This window comes from Haliotis rubra, unplaced genomic scaffold (genome assembly GCF_003918875.1).
Source record: "Haliotis rubra isolate DU_JTF1 unplaced genomic scaffold, ASM391887v1 Scf207, whole genome shotgun sequence".
Lineage (NCBI taxonomy): Eukaryota > Metazoa > Mollusca > Gastropoda > Lepetellida > Haliotidae > Haliotis > Haliotis rubra.
The window spans coordinates 958,413-980,515 of NW_025766081.1; the positions used below are offsets into that span (position 1 = coordinate 958,413).

A 22,103-nucleotide genomic window follows, 5' to 3' on the forward strand; every position below is an offset into this window, starting at 1 on the left:
TCCAAACTCGATTATTTACAGACCGCTGTCATTTGGCTGGAACATTGGTGAGTGGTGCGTTACGCAGCAACATCAATATTTCAGTTCCAGGGTAGAATAGGTCCTCCCAAACCAAGCTGGTCGTAAGAACCAGCTGAAATGCATTGAGAGGTGCGATCTCAGACTCTGAGTGGGCTAGTCACGACACTTCCCGGAACCTTAGCACTTCCGGTGACAAACAACGTTTCATATATTTTCGAATGCTCTCATAGCTGTCAGTTGACAGTAACCGATATTCCTTGCAGGAATAACAAATTTCCGATCTAACCATCCCAAAATTAGCCACCTATTACGACTGTCAACAGCTGTGACAGCCAAGAATGGTTGTACACTTGGTTCGGTCTAGTGAAGGCATATTTGGTGGTCGCGTGATTTGGAACCAGAACTGTTTCTTGAACATACGCTTGTCACAGGAAATCTGGTACCGGAAGTAAACTGGGCCCTGTCTCGCATATCGCTGGTTGGCGCGCGCAAAGGGAGCCGGGAAGCAGTTTAGTACCGGAAGTAGCGCCTCGCGAGATTTACAGACCCTTTATGTGCCACCTTGTCCCTCAGGGCGTGGACTGTTGTCAAGGATCACTACGCTAGAGAGAACTTCATGTACTGGGAATTTAGCTTTCCGAGTCTCCTCAACATCTGGGTAGAGAATACCTTAGTATTCGCATTTTGTAACATACGAATACCTATTGCCTTCTTCCAATCATTATTAATATATCATTACCCCCTGTTTACCAAGTACATGTGCCCAAAATTAGAAACTGCCAAGACGAGTTTCCTCCAATTCCTGTTATACAGTCTGTAGAATGCTTAGCCTCTTAGCCCAGCCTTACTGCAGTTACTATAGGTGTTAATTACGTAACACATATGCATATGTATCATTAATCTTATTGCTGATGATAGTGAATTAGGATGAAAATACTGAATTGATAAAAGTTATTTCAGTTATAGAATTGTGTTCCTCGAAAGCGGGTACTCCTGATATCATCGAAAAGTAGTAGTAAATATTTACGGATTCGATGTTTGGCACGGTTCTGGGTGCGGGTAGTTTTTCGCCTCTACTCAGTGCCTGATAACATTACGCTGATAAAACCACTTCAATGTTATCCACTTTGTCAGTCACACGGTATAAACATACCATTTGTCAAGATTAGAAGCATTTGTGTATTTTAGATAACTGAACAATTCACAGGGTTAAAATTGAGACTGTGTAGATTGCTCGACTTTTAAACAGACCTTACACTTCCTAAACAGACAACGTCGTTTATTGTATGGGTCATACACGTAATTAGAGCGGCCGAACACCTCACCTACCCACAGGGACAGGGAGACGACGGCGAACGCCCTACCAACAGGGGTGACGAGGGGGAATAGCCACCCAGAGGCACGCCCCACCCACCCAGAGGGACACTCCACCCATCCATCTGTCCGATTCAACCCCGAATTTTAAAGAAAATGAACAAAATGGATTTAGCCCCAAACAATTCACTTGTATCATTGACCACCGACTAATTCTTCCGGATTTCAAGATGATGTGAGACTGCCTGATATGTACAACCACACCATACCCCGCCTCGTTGTTGCTAGAATTATGCCTACAGATTTTATAAAGACCTTCCACAATTACTCACATCCTTGCTGGTGGATTACATCAGATAAACATTTATGTCCCGCAACATATTGGGCTTTCATATTGAAGATTAGCGTTAACCAAGAAGTTGCAAACGTTACCAAAACGTTACCAGGCCGTAACAGTCGCCGTAACGATGCAAAGTAAGGTCGAAAACTATGGTACTCGTATCAATCACATCACCATCGTTCTTGTATGTTTCACGTTTAGCCGCCATTGAACATATGAGTGAGTCAGTGAGTCAATTAGTCAGTCATGAGTCAGTTAGTCAGTGAGTGAGTGTGTGAGTGAGTGACTGCGTGAGTGAATGGATGGGTGGGTCAGTGAGTGTGTGAGTGAGTCAGTGAGTGTGTGATTGAGTCAGTCAGTGAGTCAGTGAGTGTTCAGTAACCCATGCTTGTCCACTAACGGGATCGGGTGGCCAGGCTCGCTGACACATGTCATCGTCTATGCCCCGCACAAAACGGGCTTTCCTCCCACCCAAAGCTGACGTGTCGTGGTGTAAGTCGTTCAGAGCGGAGTTAAACCCACATCCCTCACTCACTGACCGCATCACTAAGCTCAAACAATAAAGCAAGTAGATATATCCTGCATAGCACCCAATGCCCCGACATCGTTATTTACAAGTCACGTAGACATTTGTAAATAACAGTTCCTTCCCTACACTTTACTATTTATATCTACATTAATCTGACTTCCTATGAAATTCTAGGTTGTAGTTGGTGTAGTGTACGGAGGAAGTTGGATTGTTGTTCCTGGGAACGGTCATTACGGGATGCTAAATTTGGAATGTACACATACTGCTATCAGATTCTCTGAAATCAACATGGACTGAAAAGCGGAAATGTAATTTGTAAAAACAAGCCCAATGCAGCTCTGTATCAAATGTACATGACTGACGGCGGGTAAATGTTTACCATATGTACATATACTGATGATATCATAACCCTCATTAGCACAGTTAGTGAAATGGGAACCCGCCCTTTCAGATTTTCGGTCAAAATGTCTTCTGGAGAAATGTAAATAGTGAATATAAAATTATTATGATGGAAATATGTTTAAGTTAAAAAGCGACTGACCTGTTGTAACATGGCAAAGCAAGTATCTTTATTTTATTTTTTATTTTTTTATCATTACACTGTTTCAAATTATCTACTGTCGTATAGTTATTAAAATTTATGTTTAAGTCTCCTTATCTTATTCTTGTCGACCCGTGAAGATCCGGGTTAGAACTGATCTTCAGTAACCCATGCTTGTCGTAAGAGGCGACTAACGGGATCGGGTGGTCAGGCTCACTGACTTGGTTGACACATGTAATCGTATCTCACAATCTATGCCCATGCTGTTGATCACTGGGTTGTCTTGTCCAGACTCGATTATTACAGACCGCCGCCATATGCCTGGAATATTGCCTAGTGTGGCGTTAAGCAACAAAGAAACGATCCCAATTGCGTAAATCGATACTCATGCCGTTGATCACTGGATTGTCTGGTCCAGACTCGATTACTTACAGAGCACCGCCATATATGGCTGAGTGCAGCGAAACTAAAGTCACTTACTTACTAACTTATTTACTCTTGTGAGACTATGCAAAGATGGTTTTGTGGAATCTGATATTGGTAAATGGAATCTTAATGAATGAAATCAGTTTTGTATAACGTGCAATTTTCTTTGGGCTTAATCAAATTAGATATTAATAAATGATTATAGCGAAGGAGCGATGTTGAATTGGGGGCTATTAACATACCTGAGCTGGTTTTATTAAATTTTCAGATTGAATGCGTAAGATGTATATGTACTCATTGTAAATGAGAACTAATATATACTGTACCAAGAAGTCTGTAACCTTTTCTGAAGGATCAGAGCAACGGTGTATACACATGTCCCGATTATGATCACTGGTGGGCCAGGATCCCCCTATCGAGGGTTGGTCCTGTTGATTAGCCCTGGAGTGCAATGATCATATGATCACGTGATCCTCCACGTGATTAACCCTGGAGCGCCAGGATCCCCTGATCGTGGGTTGTCCCTGATTATGAACCCTGGTGTGCCAGGATCATAATTATGATCACCTGTTCCTCCTTATGATTAACCCTGGAGTGTCGAAATCATATGATCACGTGTTCCTCAATATGATTAACCCTGGAGTGTCGAAATCATATGATCACGTGTTCCTCCATATGATTAACCCTGGAGTGTTGGGATCATATGATTACGTGTTCCTCCATATGATTAACCCTGGGGTGTTGGGATCATATGATCACGTGTTCCTCCATATGATTAACCCTAGAGTGCTTGGATCATATGATTATGTATTCCTCACGGTGATAAACCTTGGAGGGCCAAGTTTTCGTGATCGTTGGTTGTCCCCGGTTATCATTCCTCGAGTGCCAGGATCACATGATCAGGTGTTCACCCTAATGATGAGCCCTGAAGTGTCAGGAGCCCGTGATCGTGGGTTGTCTCCGGTTATCAACCTTATAGTGCCAGGATCCTGCAATCGTATCTACGTCATGGTTATAACCCTTTGTGTCACCAAAGTGGTACATTTGCACATCCTGCATCACTCTGTGCTGTCCCCACACATAACTGTTTAATAGATCAAAGCGGTATGAACCCACTTCCTAGATCTTAACCCAGAGGCGTTAAGTTGACGTGACGTCATTCCCAAAACCTGTCTTCCTGCACAAATCACCAGCAAGAAATCATTTTCAAAATAGTGTTACAAGCAGGTTGACGCGTATCTCTATGGACAGTGCCATATTGAAATACAAATGTCACCTCACAATTGTCAAGGGGAAATTCAATTAATTTTATATACATGTATGTAGATATATATTTTTCTACACGAAAAAGGTATTCATTGTACCTTCGATTAAAGCAATAATGACTAATATATCTGGAGCTACACAAATTATTTACAAACGCCTACAAGTGAAATAATGTATAATAATGTATTAAACTGTTTCCATATATAAAAATTTATAATACATTGGCCATAACGGCTGTCTCACAGTAACGCTGCGGGATTCATAAAATCCATAAAATCCACATAATCCTGCTTCTTAAAATTCCTAATTTTATACTATCAAATGAATTTAGCACCGACTCTGTGGCGTTGATATTCCAAGTATTCAAAACAAACAGCCTGAAGTCTGAATGGGGGAGGCATGTTTACAATGATGATGAAACTCAGACAGCTCTGGTTGCGACTTGGGGGCGTCATCTCTGTGTGTGTCAGGAATTCTCAGAATACAGGTATGGTTACGTCTGTTCCATTACTTCTTACCCAGTTCTGGAATTTGTCACGCCGCGAATAGCTGTACATTTGCTCATGCCGTGTTATGTAATCCTCACTCACTCACTGGCCTTGTCAATATTCAATACAGTTGCGGCATATGGCAGAGTGGGGATGATGCATGCTTCCAAAATATAATGCTGGATAAGTACAGTTGATAGAGACAAGCCTCATCTGTACCTCACACCAAAGTGGGATTTATAGTGTTAGTTCATGTTAGTGCGTATAAACAATAACGAAGAGGCTATTTCTGTGCGAAGTGTCTCTGTGTAAACTAACGTTTAAAAATTGTTTTGTCTTGTTTTAACGATCTGGGCTGTTTACTTTTGATTAAATGTCATTATGCTACTGACCAAAATTATTATTGAGATATCATTAGATACATGTCTGATTTCAGTTATCAAGGTCAAATGCATGTTAGCCATGCCTATACAATCAAAAGAGTAAACAAACCACGAATCAACCAACCTAACTAAGAAAGAAACACCACATACATGATGCACACACATGCTTTCCAGATACTGAGTTACAACAACGGGGCGGGGGTAGCCTAGTGGTTAAAACGTTCAGTCGTCACGCTGAAGACCCGGGTTCGATTCCCCTCGTGTGTACAATGTGTGAAGCCCATTTCTGGTGTCCCCCGCCGTGATATTGCTGGAATTTTGCTAACAGCGGCGTAAAGCTTAACTCACTCGCTTACAACAATATATTTTTGGTTTTCAACGCCGTTGTTCCAATCTGGACTTGGGAGACGAGGAAAGACGCCTTCATAGCAATGATCATGGCTGTAATGCTTTCTCAGGCTGCGTTTTGTCACATTTGCGTTATAGTTCATGTGCCCTGTGTCCCATATGTACGAGTAAATGCAAATACCGCTTAGTATACGATGGATGCACGTGATTTAGGGTGCCACCGGTTTGGTAGGACAAGGTCAACTTTTCGCGAACACCTGGTATCATCTATTTGATAATGATTCATAAACACAAGCTCTGCCATTGTATCTGACTGACTGACTGACCATTATTGGCATGAGTTTATTTGATTGATTCGCACGCTCTGCCAGCAATATTCAGCAATCATCACGGCGGTCCAAACTCAGAAACAGACTTCCATCATTGTGAGTGAGTGGGATTCGAACGCCGGTCTTCGGCGTGACGAGCCAATTTAACCACGGGGACTACCCCACCGCTTCAAACATTGTGCTCATTGTGAATCGAGTCACTCAGCTTGTCGAGTCGCAAACCGAATATCTACGGACAGCCCCCCATCATACAGTGTAATATTTGCCGAGTCAAACCAAACCAACAAACACATGCTTATAATAACAATGGAATGGTACAATCGACTGAGCATTTAGCAGTGATTGCTTATAGACTTGGAAAAGGTTTTGTCACATAAATGTATTACAGATGTATTAATATCGTCTTATCCTGTAGGATAGGGTAACCTAATGTTTACAGCGTTCGATTTCCACATGGGAACAATGTGTGAAGCCCATTTCTGGTGTCCCCACCGTGATATTGCTGGACTAATGCTAAAAGACGGGTAAAACTCACTCACTCACTCACTCACTCACTTTATCCTGTGCTCCACATTTGGCTGTGCCATCAACCTATCACCTCTTAGTCAGAATTACTGTTCAAAGAATATACTGCCTCTCCTACAAGTGTAAGAGTCTAACCCCGACAGGTATGCTGGAATTTCAAACCAGAAACAAATGCTTACTTCCGCGTGGGCAGCAGTAAATATCCATGTAAAGTCTTACGTGTTACATTTCGTGATACCGCACCCTACGCCCAATGCTCACAAGGAGGTGACCCAGGCTATTAGCATATGACCTCGGCGATATATTTGTAGCAGTATTAATAGCCTTCCCCATTCATTAATGAACAGAATCTTGTAACAACCACTTTGAGACAAGTAAACGGAGTGTAGAGCCAGACCGGTAGTAAATACTGACGAGCAATAAGGATTTTCTTTTGAAACATTTTTACAGGGTGAGTGTGCTTTCATTGTACATGCATATATGTTAGTTTACAATTGTAGCGCTTTGTAATTTCTATTGTTACAGCATTACCTCTCTTAACAACGTGTGGTATGGATTTACGACTTCTTTGATATTACAACACGACGTTTCTGGGCTACTTCTTGCCATTCTACGATTACGAGCAAAATATATATACTGGACAAAATATGTTAGGGATATTGGTATTTTTATGATTTATTTTTTATCAGTGTGTCAATGAATAAATAGATCATTATTCATAATTTCAAAATTTACATATATCCCTAACTATTTCTGTCCAGTATGGTATGTACAGGAGGAGGCCAGCGAGATAGTATCACAGATTGAGATGTATAGAGATTAAGTGATATGTTTTGATTGAGATCAAAGAGATTAAGTGGTATGTTATGCAAAGGGTTAGATGTGCAGAGTGCATGTTAATACAGCAGCATTACCTCTCATTTTGCATTTTTTAACCTCCACTATATTTTCTTCCATATTTATAATTGTATATAAACTGATGGTGGCTGTTGTTGGACTAGCTTCTGAAATGAAAAAAATGATGATCTCTTATATATATTGATTTCATTTCTTCATTTTATAAATTTCGAGGATTAGAATTTCCAAACATAACCTCAGGATGTTATTAGAGACAAGGTAAATATCCTTATGCTGCGTCTCAGATATGTGAGTTGGCTTCCACGGGTGCAAGACGTCTTTATTTAATGGTAGGACCTCAAGTTCGTCAGTTCCGACAATGAAAACATTTATTGCGGCACTAAAACAAAATCACACAATATGTCTGGTTTTGTCAGTAGCAGCAGTTCATTGTATTACATTGTCCAAACGTCGTAGTAAGCGTTATTCGGGTTATACCGAGCGGCGTGTAAGTACTTGGATAAACCAGGCGCTGATAGCATGACCAAATATCGATCGCGCACAATCCGATACCTCTTGCAACAAGCATGAGATAAGGGTACAAGCATGGCGAACTGACAATGAAACACAACAATGGAACATGTATTGGTATAGTGTTCTGGTATCGGTCCCTAGGCAGTCATATCCATCATCCGAAAAGCTCATGTGGATGACTCGGTGTTTTAATCATACGCTTGAGTGAGTGAGTGAGTGAGTTTAGTTTTACGCCGCACTCAGCAATATTCCAGCTATATGGCGGCGGTCTGTAAATAATCGAGACTGGACCAGACAATCCAGTGATCAACAGCATGAGCATCGATCAACGCAATTGGGAACCGATGACATGTGTCAACCAAGTCAGGGAGCCTGACCACCCGATCCCGTTAGTCGCCTCTTACGACAAGCATAGTCGCCTTTTGTGGCAAGCATGGGTTGCTGAAGACCTATTCTACCCCGGATCTTCACGGGTAAATCATACGTTTGAAGGTGATGCAAGCGTATGATATGCAATGCAATATGCAATACAGTGCAATGCACGGAGGTAAGATATTTGTATCATTATTTCAATTTGCGATGGAGAACAATATCGATGTAACAATGCTCGATAACCCTTCATCACTTACTTTCCTCTGTACAGACAAGCAGGAGAAGATGCACGAGAAGCTTCCCGGGAAGGGATTGGCCGCCATCTCGGAGGGAGAACCTTCTACAACCAGAGATGAAACTACCAACAGCAGTAAGTTGTCTTTCTACCTCGTTCATCCTTGTCCGGAGAGCGGAAGGTCGCGGGTTCGATCCCCGACCGCGTCATACCAAAAGACGTTAAAATATGGTACTTGTTGGTCCCTGGCTGGCGCTCGGCATTTATGGGTACAACAAGGAATGGTCGGCTCGGAGTCAGTATAATGTGTCTGAGTGGGGTATTCATGCTTCACTGCGGCATGGTATCTCAGTGGGCTAGCACTATAAAACCAGCTTCAATCTGGGCTAGTACTAGCAGCCGCACATACACATACACACGCATGCACGTCGTCATATGAGCGAAATATTCTCAAGCACGACGTAAAACCCAATTTCACCTCTCCTCGTACATCCTTGTCCTGCATCTTCACGCATTGAGTGAAAGGGTTGATTGGTTGTTTTTGAGCCGCACCCAGCACTATTTCAGCTATATCACGGACGCCTGTAAATTATGGCGTCTTATGAAGACAATCCAGTGATTGAAATACACAATGCCATTTAGAAAGTGGTCAAATGTAACATATGTTATATTTGGGATTACACTTTCTTAGTAAAGTACAGATTCTAGTACATTTTGGGTCGGGATTCGAACCCACACCCTCAGAGTCAGGTACCTAATCGCCAGCACACAAAGTCAGATGCCTAGACCGCTCAGTCACCGCGGCTCCAACAAAAAACGGAAGTCGGACAACTGGTAGTCTAGACTGCGGACTTTGTGTACCCCTCTGCAGAATAAGTGTTAATTGGCACGGCTCTCACGGCCGAAAGCTATGAGATACACAATGCCATTATAGAAAGTGGTCAAATGTAGCATACATGTATATTATATTTGGGAATCCAGTGATTGACATCATTATCATCTGTCTAGACGTATTTCTCCTCTTTCAACATGTATGGTTTGCTGAAAACCAATAACCCGTCTCTTCAAGGGTCGGATGAGTTGATGGTGAATGTGCACCACTGATCATTTTGACCCGTGAAGGTCCGGGTTAGAATGAGCCTCCAGTAACACATGCTTGTCGTAAGAGACGACTAATGGGATCAGGTGGTCAGGCTCGCTGGCTTGGTTGATACACGTCATCGGTTCCCAATTGCGGAGATCGATGCTCATGCTGTTGATCACTGGATTGTCTGGTCCAGACACGATTATTTACAAACCGCCGCCATATAGCTGGAATATTGCTGAGTGGCGTTAAACAACCTACCAAACTACGTCAGCGTGTATACATGACAGACCTGCGCAATTTCCTTATGATTGAAACACAACCATTAACATTGGCGCAGATCGATGCTCATGCTGTTGATCACTGGATTGTCTGGTCCAGACTCGATTATTTACAAACCGCCGCCATATAGCTGGAATATTGCTGAATGCGGCGTAAAACTAAACTCACTCACTCACTGATCATTGTATAAGTGCATTTTGTGTATTGCTGCATACGGTATTTTCAGTATATGTGTACGTACAAAACTGTACATTGTTCGTTCAGTTCTATGTCATGTTTGCATTTTCATTCCACTTTTCCCTTTGAGTCCAGATACAGTCTTTGGACGTTTCATTTTGTATTACATAATGACATTTCGAACTCTTCATGAGTTGAATGATATATTGTTCAACTTCATGCATTTCGTGTAACTAAGTGAGTACATTTAACTAAAGTTAAGTTTTTTTCGCAACATATGTGTGCAGTTAACTGAAAATTCCACGTTTGGATTTCTGCAGCAAATATACAGGCGGTATATCTATATGGTAATAGTTAAGGAACGGTGAATTCTCGTCAACGTGTATCACATGCTGGCATTAGTCACTCAAGATTTCCCATAGACCATAAAACTTTGAATAAATAGAGTTCAAAGAAATATATAGACTTCAAATGTTTAGAGTCAGCAAGTAGCGTCAGACGCCGCTTTTAGCAATAGTCTCGTAATGCCATGACGGGGTATACGGAACGTGGCTTCACACCTATTTTGTGACCGCTCCCGCCCAATCCATGTCGTCACACACGCTTTTACCTACGTATATTTGCATATACGTTTAATCTGAAATCGTGATGTTACTCCTTGAGGAAACATACGTCATATGGATACGTCAAATTCATTCAAAGCAACTCCCGTGCATGATTCAGCGTTGTCTCACGACAATGACAGGTGTTCACGAAGCGGCATGCCAATCCTGTTCTGCCAGTAACGCCTGTGGTGCGTCAAGGCCGAGATTACTACACAGCCTCTTGTCCCTGACAGAGAAACTGATTTATGTGTTACGATGTGCAAACTACTCAAACGTGTTCAACGAAATACGTGCTTATCGGTATTGGCGGGGCAGGACACGCTCACGTTTTCGCGAACACCTGGTAAAACAGCTATTTGATTGTGATTCATTAACACATGAGTCGGAATCATACAATGGTTTCTGTTTTTAGCAGAGTGAGTGAGTATGAGTTTACGCCGCTTTTAGCAGCATTACAGCAATATCACGGCGGGGGACACCAGAAATGGGCTTCACACATTGTACCCGTGTGGGGCATAGAACCCGGGTCTTCAGCGTGATGAGCGGACGCTTTAACCCCTAGGCTACCCCACCACCCCCATTTAGCAGAAGGTCCTTATTCTTGAAGTTTTTACCTCTCATACCATCGTTTAAGAAAGAGGCAATATGAAAGCATATTTGTCATCGGCTGCAAACACTTGCTTTGGGAACCGGTTTATTGAAATGCGTTGCCATGTATCAAAATCGCGTTACGTCTAAATCAATTCATACCAAAAGATATAATACTGTACAGTTAGTACGTTCTGTCGATACTGATCAATTAAGATACGAGGTATTGCATATTTACGTCTGTTTTATGTTCCCGAACTTTTATACGATTATACGATTATACGATGACCAAATGAAACAATGGCTGATGACTATGCACTAACATTTTGACATGACTAATATAGTGTAATGTATTATTGTTAAATGGCATTTTACCAGTTTATTACTTGTCAAATATAAGTTTAACACTGCATAAGTTGTAAAATAGCAGATTAGCTCATTACATCTCGTGTAAAATCGGTTCGCTCCTTTATATGTTGTCTTTGATGCTCGTAACAGATGACTAATTCTTCCATTTTGTCAAATCATCTTAGCTACCGATCGTTATTGGTACACCGAGGACAGTAGTACATACGTGCTCATACCCTTATCGTATCTTGACCTATTTACTTATCCTATGAAGACCACTTCACATCAAACAGTCAATTATCTAATATACAAGAGGTCCCCTGTACTTTTATCTTGGTTAAACGTCGACCTTGACCTTTAAGTTGCGCTCATGGTCAGGTTGATCACAATGGTAGTTGATAACCAATACATGATCACAGATCGGTCAGTGTTGTGGAGCTTTGTGTCACTTGTATGTTCCAGACAGTCCCGACAGCATGCTTGACAAGATCCCTGGAGGTTTGACCGTTATAACAGAGGACCAGCCAAAACGGTCCAGAGAACATTCAACAAATGACGGTATGTATTCCTTCACATTTGTCAGTACGGTTTTGCCTCTAATATACATTCAGTTGAGCAATATTGATATTCTTTGCAACTACTGGGTGCATTAATATTTGTTCATTTTACTCTTAAGAATTTTAAGAATTCTACATTAAGATGAAACTATAGAATCATTTTCCCACGGAGATCTCATTTCTTATTGCTATGATTATGGCATTTGCAGAAGTTTTAATTAATTTGGGTTGCTCAGGAATCAATATGCACTCCACCCATCCGCAAGAGGAAATAACATGAAAATGACACAGATACTCGTATTTTATGTAATCATTATTGCATGTTGCTAGTAGAATGGTACTTTTCTTTCAGAAATAACAGGAAACGAGCGCAAATTTTCAATCCGGACGTGTGTGAAGCGCATGCGTGAGGATACGGAGGACTACGAACGGCAGTTGCTGGGCTGTAAAAGCGTGGGAACATATGCCAGTATGGGTATGTATACAGTGTACACCACTATAGAGATCAGTCTGTGATAACCTTCTCCTTTGGCAATGAGTCATTTGGGTGTGACTGAATGATTAAATCTTAAACACAGCATTGGTCATATTTCAGATATATTGTTGACATTTCCTATTTTTGTTCATGATATAATTAATAAATATCCAGTATTATTAATACATCTGTCCGCTTTGCAATTTTTATCAATTAATAATAACTCAACATCTCGCTGTACTGAGTTCATAAACTTTGCTAGACTGTGTTCGAATCCAAGATGCCGCCTCGTATGTTCCTTGGTCTGTCACGAACATACTTCCCGGTTGGATTGACAATGTGGTAATCGACTGCAGTCTGTGTGATTAAAGCAGCTACGTGGTGATATCAGTGGACAATTACACTAGCCTCACAACCCATAGCCTCAGTGATGATGTTTCAGAGACGGTACACGTGCTGTTATCCAAGCAAGATGCCATCCGCTGTGTCCTTGAGGCGATGAACACGTTTCCCGACAAGGCGGAACTACAGTTCAGCGCATGCGCATCACTCTTACAAATGGCCTCGGCGTCAGGTATGTGGACCACTGTACTCAAGGTCGACTACTATTAAAACACTCATAAATATCTGAAATGAGATTCAGTTGTTTTGAAATTTATATTATTTACCTAGTTTTATAGTAATGCAGTTATAGGAGCATCTGATTATTCTAACACAGTTCTTGCTGCAGGTTACTTAACCTTACATTTATTTGATGTTTCAGAAGCCAATTGTTTCATCATCCAGCAGAATCAAGGCATCCCGGCTCTGCTGACGGTAATGAAGAGCTACTCAGAGAATGTCCGCCTCATCCGGATCCTGCTCAGCATCGTCGGCTTTCTCTCTTCGAGTGGTAATGATCACCATTTACCGTTATACCATGTAACAATACCGAGATGTCACCAAACCAGTAAACATAAAATATGAAAATGTAAACTATACTCTCCCAAAAAGGAAACGGATCATGAAAATAGCAATTTCATGTAGCAATGAATTAAAACGTGATTCATTTTACAAAAGGTTTTGCTCTGTTTATGAGTCCTATGGTGTTTATGTTTTGAAACATCACAACAAAACGCACCATCCGTAAAATACCCGTATTTAACAGCATGATTTTCAGTTTCGGCGTGTAGTGTCACAGAATACACAATTCACATGTAATGCACGTGAAAGTTGGGGATCAGATAGTCTCAATGATGGGAATAAAAGGTTGATCGCTGTCTGTCGATTATTCACTGTATTTGGAATATTGTTGACGAACGCAAAATGCCTCGTCTAAGTGAAGCCAACCGTCATATCGCCATTGGTTTGCTTGAAGCTGGTCAGTCACAACGTGCAGTTGACCGACGCATGAATGTTCACCAAAGCACCATTTCAAGGCTCTGGGAGAGATATCGCCGGCAGAATGCGGTAGCAGATGCCCCTCGTAGTGGGCGACCTCGAGCGACCACTGCGGCGCAGGATCGCTACATCCGGGTACATCACCTGCGTCATCGAACAGCTACGGCGACCAGTACCGCTCGACAAATACCCGGATTGAGGAGGCTTTCTGCACAGACCGTCAGGAACAGGTTGAGAGAGGCTGGTTTACGTGCCAGAAGACCTTATTTTGGCCCTGTGCTTCGAAAACAACATCGTCGACATCGAGTTCAATGGTGCACCAACGTTCAGGCCTGGAACCTACCGAATTGGCGTAGAATCTGGTTCAGTGATGAATCACGATTTCTATTGGAACGACGCGATGGAATAATGCGGGTGTACAGACGTCGACGTGAGCGTTTCGCCGACGCTTGCGTTCCCCAGGTGGACAGATTCGGCCGGGGGAGTGTTATGATGTGGGGGGAGATCACCTGCCGTAGGAGAAGTGATTTGGTGATGATCCAGGGCAACCTGACAGCTCAACGGTACTGTGACGAAATCCTACGCCCACACCTCCTTCCAATCATTGATTGTCAGAGGGAGTTGTTTCAACAGGACAATGCCAGGCCCCACACAGCACGCCACACTAGAGACTTCCTCCAGAACCAAAACATCAATGTGCTCCCCTGGCCCTCAAGATCACCGGACTTAAACCCGATCGAACATCTGTGGGATGCCCTGGGCAGACGGGTGCGACGCCGTAACCCTCAGCCCCAGACACTTCAGCAACTCGCACAGGCACTACAGGCAGAGTGGGCTGTGATTGGTCAACACGAGATTCTGAGACTTATTCGTTCGATGCCGAGGCGATGCCGTGCAGTTCTGGATGCCCATGGTGGTCACACGAGGTATTGACTTCAGCGCCACCACACGTCTCCATGTGACACTCAAACTGACTTTCCTCGAGTTGGTGCCAAAGACGGATAAGTCTGCATTCCCAGTGTGCAATTTCGCTATATTTCATTGACTCATAAAGCCTACAAGATGTTTCAAAATAAACATAAAAATACAGTTGAAATTCCTATATGCGTTTCTTTTTGGGAGAGTATATAATCCGCTTTAAAGGGATTACAGTGTATTCGATTCCTCTTTGTGACAGCTTTATGTATTATGACTACAGATGAACTGTCGGTACAGCTTCTGCAGTATGGCTGTCACTCGCAAGTCCTGGGGGCCATGTCTCAACATGCTGATGACAACGCCATCATAAAACAGTGCCTTTTTATTCTCGGCAACCTTGTTACAACAGGTGAGTTTCATTATTTATTAGCGGTCAAAGACGTAGTTCACACAGGTGCGTCCTTATATCTGGCAGGAATCGGTACGTGATCCTTCACTCTGACAGCGATATGCCGTTGTTCCTCAAGATCCGGGTGAGGTGGATGCATGTCATCGTAAAGCAAGATCGATGCTCATGATGTTAATCACTCGATTGTCTGGTGCAGGCTCAGTTAATACAGAATCAGTCATAACGCTGGACTATTGATTAATGAGGTCTTAAACAATAAAAAATGAAATGTTAGATGGACCAGTAGTAAACGTCCCTACTGTCAGATTCAGATGGCGCGAAGGTATGTATTCCCCACTACTTCCCTCCCTCCCAGCTCCCAGCTTCCCAGCCTCTCCGCCTGCCTCTAGTATTCACATTATTGAGCGTCTTCGGGCATGAACGTATTTCCATAAACGTACATCAAAACAATTGAAGTTAGAGATAGAAATCAAGAAATCTGTATTGACGTCAGTACCTGGACAGTGATTTGCCTGACCGGTTACTGACCTTTGTTAGATGCGGACACTGACAAGGATATATCTGGCCTGTGGTGTACCATAGTACCAGCTGGGGAAATCCGCCCTGAAAATAATAACCTTTCTCCCATGGCTCTCACTACTTAGAGAAAATAGGTCACAAACAACTCGCCTCCGTTGTCAAATGATTTCCTGAGACAATTTGGAACACTTTTTGATTTGCGCTATTGGACTGACATAATGACTACTTGTGTTATTTTCGTTTCGTATTTAATTATGTGAGAGAATGGGTCACCCAGTTCATTGCGTATTCCAGATAATTATGATTCAAACCAACCTTTTCCAAAGTCTCTTTGTTCGTCCGCGTAATACCCCTGCTCGTAGCCAGAGTGGAGAATGGAACACTGGTTGTCGGCGTGACGAGCTAAACTGAAAAATATACTAATGAATAAAATACATCATAAACATTTACAAAACGAATCACACATCTTGACTAATTCTAGATAAACGATGTTGCCCCAAGTCATCCATGAATACATTGATATCATCTTGCCAAGTATCTCGATCTTATCGTGTAAGGAAACATAATATTGAAACCCGGCTATACCTATCGTGCATACCTTAAGGTCAGTATTTACCTCTTGGGTATCGGGGCGGTGGGGTAGCCTAGTGGTTAAAGCGTTCGCTCGTCACGCCGAGGACCCGGGTTCGATTCCCCACATGGGTACAATGTGTGAAGCCCATTTCTAGTGTCCCCCGCCGTTGCTGGAATATTGCTTAAAGCGGCGTAAAACTAAACTCACTCACACTAGGATATAGCAAAGGGCATCATGTCTTCCTCGTGGTCTAAATGTCACGTCTATTCATTACCTCGGGATATTCATAATTTTCTGTTATTATTTCACGTTCTCACATAACGCAGTGAACTGGTCTGTTTTTCCATTATACTTAATGTTTGGGGGTTTTGTGTGTTGCAGTTGAAACTGCCAAACAGATCATGCTTGTGGGCGGCTTGCACACAGTCATTGACATGATGGAAACGTTCCCGGAAGATGTCGACATCTTGGAAAATGGCTGTCGAGCCTTGGGAAGCTTTGCGGCTTATGGTAATTTTCACACTGGTACATTTACAAACTGACTTCGTTGTAAAGATGTCCAGGATGGACACCGTAAAGATTAGGTTAGGTTTTAATGTCAATTGGAACCACAGCTTATCATGTGCGGTAACGTTGAAATCATTGACATAGGAACAGTGCATTTGAACAGAAGGGGTTTTGCAGAGTTGGGGCATAATGAAGAGAGACCACAATCACCGCTTCAGCTATAATCAGGCAGGCTAAACATAGACCTAAATAAAGTCATATATATAGTTATGTCTTTGTCTTGTCTGATGGTGTCCATCATGAACCTTTCTGTCTTGATGAAGTGTAGATTGAACAAACAATTCAGATACAATACGAAGCTGATGGTGACTTGAGCAGTGTGCGTGTTTTCTAGATGATACATGCCTGGACGTTGGTCAGGCCGGAGGCACCCGATCTGTCTTGGACGCTATGACGTCATCACCGGACAATGTTTGTGTCCTTGAGTGTGGCTGCTGGGCGCTTGCTTGTCTCTCTACTATGGGTAAGTGTTTGGTAGTTGCGATATACCATGTACCTTTTGATAACGAAAACGAACTGCTAAAAGTAATAAGTTTGCACTCCCTAACCCTACTGGCTGGGTGCATGGTCATTCCGTACATGACGGCAAAATTGTAAACCATGAGTTCCAGGTCTCGGAATTGATTTACATATGTCTGTGTATGCCCGAGTAAGCTCCGGGAACACTCATCAGTATACACAGGGTGTCATATATGAGCTAGGAGTGAGATAAACTGATGCAGTGCTTGGACGTTTAACTATTTTCGATTGATCAAGCCCAACAGTATACATGTAGTGTTCATGATCCAAGGATCCTAAACTGATTCAGTGATGGGAGGTTTAACTATTTTCCCATTGATCAGGCCCAACAGTATACATGTAGTTCTCATGATCCAAGGATCCTACACTGATGCAGTGATGGGAGGTTTAACTATTTTCCCATTGATCAGGCCCAACAGATTACATCATAAGATCATGGTCGGATGCCTGAAACCCTACAGACCATTCTCCTGCCTAGGTTTGAGGTTCTGCTTGTCATCATGTTGTACTGATGATGAGTGTCTGTCCCCAGGCGATTCCTGTGAGGAGATGCATCAGTTGGACGGGGTGTACACCCTACTGGCCACCCTGGAGGAACACCCGGAGGAGGAGAGTCTGCAGGAGTATGGGGTCAGGACCATCTGCAACCTGGCAGCTCTCGGTATGTAGGACATGGATGATTGTATATTTCCATGGAACTATACAAGGAGCGCTCAACCAATAGTGCAGGTTTCTGTGAACCTGTCAGAACACTATACGTCATGTGCCAAAATTTGAAAACAAACAGACTTGCATGTGAAGCAGAAGGTTACAAAACAAAACATCCTAATAAAGAAGCTCCAGCTTCTTCTTCTGTTCGCTATTCTGAATATCCCTATCTGCTTAAAATCCCACCCGATGGAGATGTTTCGGAGTATAAATTCTCTTTTCCTGTATTATGGTCTAACGGTCCTGTAACAACCCAGACAGATAGAGTTCCGCCCAGTTCAGTTAAATATTATTTTACCAGCCTACCATAACTGAACAAAACAGCTTCACATTTGGCCCACATTACAATGTCCAGACATTCATCAGGTTGTTGAGTTGTAGCGCGCTTGTCTTATATTCAACCATACATCGAGGGTTTATTTCTGCTCCTGTAATAACCTTCGTTTGGTTGTATATGAAACGACTGATGTCGTAAATACCATTTACACCACGCTCCTACAGAGACTACGATGCAGTCGGTGTCGACGGAGAGGGTGTTGTCGATCTTACAGCGGCTGATGTCACAGTTCTCGGACAACGTGGAGCTTCAAGGTCAAGTCATGTTCGCCCTCAGCCAACTTGCGATGTGTGGAGGTAAATATCCGTCTTGGTGTAAACAAATATGAAGGAGTGATATATTTCTGAAATATCAGGGTTTCACACTTCCATTGAGTTTATGGTTGAGTTTGGTCATCGACTCCGTCCTTGCATAAATCAACATGCACTTATTATCCAAGAACGGTCTTGTAGTCCGATGCAGCACGATGTTGGCACGAAACTTCAAATTCCCAGGATAAGTTACACATAATTGTACAATGTATGATACCTTTTCGTGACCATGATATTTTTGGGATATTGCCATAAGCGTAAACTATTTCAACTTTGAAAAATAATTGAAAGACAGTACAAGTATAACACATGAAAAGGGAAAAATATACACATCCACTTCTGTATTAAGGGGAACACGACGCTTCTAAAAATAGATTCTTACACCTTCATCAGGTGAATACACTCAAAAACGTCGTCTAATAACGTTCACCCCTTCATTATATATCACGAATTTGAATTTGAAAGTCGTGTCTTTACCATGCGTCACTGCACATTTTAGTTTTGGTTTTCTTGATCAACACTCGCATCGTTTGTTTTACAGATGAAATGCAGCATTGTATCCTGAAGAAGGGGTGTGTGAGGTCAGTGGTGACCATCATGGACTTACATCCTGAGGACATCGCCATTCAGGAACATGGCTGTAGAATCCTGGGGAATTTGGCCGTCAATGGTGAGTGCTTCTGTTTGTTGTTCTGACAATACAAAGCATCACCATAGTAAAGATGGAAGCAAGCTGTAGTATATTGTCATTGCTTTAACCTCACTCACTGGACATCTCTACTTTCTACAGAAACCATCAGACGTCAAACGGAAGAAGAGGGTGCTTCTCGTGTTGTAATCGCCGCCATGTTGGCTCTCGACACGTGCGAGGATATACAGGAATATGGCTGTATGGCGCTGATGAACATCACTGCTGACAGTGAGTATATCATATATCATACACAGCGGACACCTGTTTAACCGGAGACAACAGCAGTGAGGTTCTGTTTGCGGTGATACCGGTTGATAAAGTATAAGAATTAAAACAGCATTTCAAAAATCATATATAAATGATTCTGTAAATCCGTCGTTATCCGGACACTGGACTTTATCAGCATTACCGTTATGTTGCAATGGCGTTTGCTGATAAGCATTAAAACATTAATACTGCAGGCATTACACTCGTATTATTTATTTCAGTTAAAGTCAACAAAATCCGAGTTAAGAACAATGGCGGTGTCCTCGCCCTTCTGAGTTCTCTCAAAAACTTTGACAGTCGTCCAAATATCATTTTGTCGTCACTGAAGACACTTGGCAACATCGTCGAACTTGGTGAGTTCAACACGTTGTTTTGAAATAGATCATATCATTGTTTGGATGCGCACGCATTAACTAGAAGCAAGCGATTACATCATCCACCACATTACTGGTCAGATAAAGAGGCAAAGATCGAGAATTTAATTTAGGTCGACATGGGGAAATTCGAATGAAACTCACGCCTTCAGCGCTATATGGGAACACACACACCGATGTGCCACCTCACAAAGCCTACTCGATTATGCATCAGCTTTCACCAGGTCGGTCACTTTTTTCGTTATTGATTTCCTTGCTTTGCTACAGACGAGGTGTGCCGACTTGTGATGGACGAACGTGGACTACGGACAGTGGTGGACATTGCACGTGACCACGGCGCCAACCATGACATACAGGTGTTTGCCGCCATGGTGCTGTGTGGGCTCTCGCGTTTGAAAAGTAAGCATACCCCATAAACATTGATCCAGAAGGTACATACTTCAGCAGTAGTGGAGTGTACATACATGCATGTAGGTCTTAGAAAGTATATTGTTCAGACATTTGACCTTTAGGTCACGAGACCCAAACTGGGTTTCACTTTCTGATACGAATATGATGGACCAGCTTCACACACAAAAAATACTTTATGGGTAAAAATACATGTTATGGGTAAAACAGTCGCTTCCTTCCATGAAGTTTTTCTATCCGAGAATAGTAAACCCTCACACATCGTTTGGGATAACTGACAGTAGGGTTAATACAATTGGACCCATTCCTTGCACCTTGTAGGGAAGGTTTTGTTCACAAGATTGTTACAGCACGGGTGTGCCTTTTGTTAAAGTGAGCGAGTGCGTGATGGTTCTAACAGTTTCGAACACACATTTCACTTATATAACCGTGAAGATCCAGGCAAGAATAATTGGTCTTCTGCAACCCATGCTTGTCGTAAGAGGCGACTAACTGAATCGGTTGGTCAGGTTCGATGACTTGGTTGACACATGTCATCGTATCTTACAATCTATGCTCATGCTGTTGATCACTGGGTTGTCTTGTCCAGACTCGATTATTACAGACCGCCGCCATATGCCTGGAATATTGCCGGACAACAAACAAACGAACAAACATTTCAGTTACCGGTATATAAATGTGTGTTATCCTTATTAGGAAGGAAACCTCATCGTAATATAGAATTTTAAGGTAAATACTGAAACGCGGTGTGTCTATATTCTAAATCTTTGTATTGTAGATCTGAGCACAGAAGAAGTGGAGATGATTGACAGGACGATGACGAGGTTGTTGTCATTGCCGTCGCTGGACGCTGACATCACGCTGTTTGTGTGCCAGACGTTCGAGAACCTTCTAAGTACAGGTACACAATGGGGCCAAAACAATATGGAGAGCGTCGTGGGTTACGGGTAGAAGTGCGATCTCAGTACACAATGATTCCAATTCACAAAGCAGATATATTTACGTGTTCGTTGACTTATTTGCGCTATGTCTACGATTGTTTCACAAAACTCGTTAAAACTCCAGCAAACTACGTAAACCTAATCCGCCCTCCGTCATGGCTGTATCACAATCAGCACGAGAGTTATCTCCCCTGGTAGGTGTTTTTTGCGCCAACGAAGCCCAATAAAATGGCGGACATTTGTCGATTAAGTGTCGATATAATCTGATAGCCACTGTAAAGCTGAAATGGTGACCAAAACAGTTTCACGTTTTGGAAAGATCATGTTGGTCTTGATTATTCGTCGAATCTGCGTGTAGGCACATCTATGTAAAGATACTGAATTGTTTTTATTTTCATGATATTCACATCTTGGTCTATCTCTTCCAGAGCGCGGTATGCGCGTTTTCATGACCGGAAAGAGGCTCGACATGATACTGACCACCATGCAGAAATTCAGTGCCCATCCCGAAATCCTTCAATGCGGCTGTAAAATCATTGCAATTGTGGCACTGGGTAAGTTACTTCACGACGTGGG

General features: G+C 42.5%; 1 protein-coding gene across 1 annotated transcript in view; it reads left to right on the plus strand.

The window, feature by feature from the left end:
• The window catches only part of LOC124276215, a 36,506-nt gene that overhangs the window by 9,844 nt on the left and 4,559 nt on the right, over positions 1–22,103 (plus strand). The window contains exons 2-17 of the mRNA XM_046711876.1: positions 8,525–8,623; positions 12,035–12,130; positions 12,482–12,604; positions 13,047–13,178; positions 13,368–13,496; positions 15,183–15,311; positions 16,786–16,914; positions 17,306–17,434; positions 18,023–18,151; positions 18,700–18,831; positions 19,388–19,516; positions 19,637–19,765; positions 20,026–20,157; positions 20,446–20,577; positions 21,365–21,487; positions 21,956–22,081. Of these exons, the coding sequence (XP_046567832.1) occupies positions 8,525–8,623; positions 12,035–12,130; positions 12,482–12,604; positions 13,047–13,178; positions 13,368–13,496; positions 15,183–15,311; positions 16,786–16,914; positions 17,306–17,434; positions 18,023–18,151; positions 18,700–18,831; positions 19,388–19,516; positions 19,637–19,765; positions 20,026–20,157; positions 20,446–20,577; positions 21,365–21,487; positions 21,956–22,081 (1,998 nt within the window). The remainder of the gene's footprint in view (positions 1–8,524; positions 8,624–12,034; positions 12,131–12,481; positions 12,605–13,046; positions 13,179–13,367; positions 13,497–15,182; positions 15,312–16,785; positions 16,915–17,305; positions 17,435–18,022; positions 18,152–18,699; positions 18,832–19,387; positions 19,517–19,636; positions 19,766–20,025; positions 20,158–20,445; positions 20,578–21,364; positions 21,488–21,955; positions 22,082–22,103) is intronic.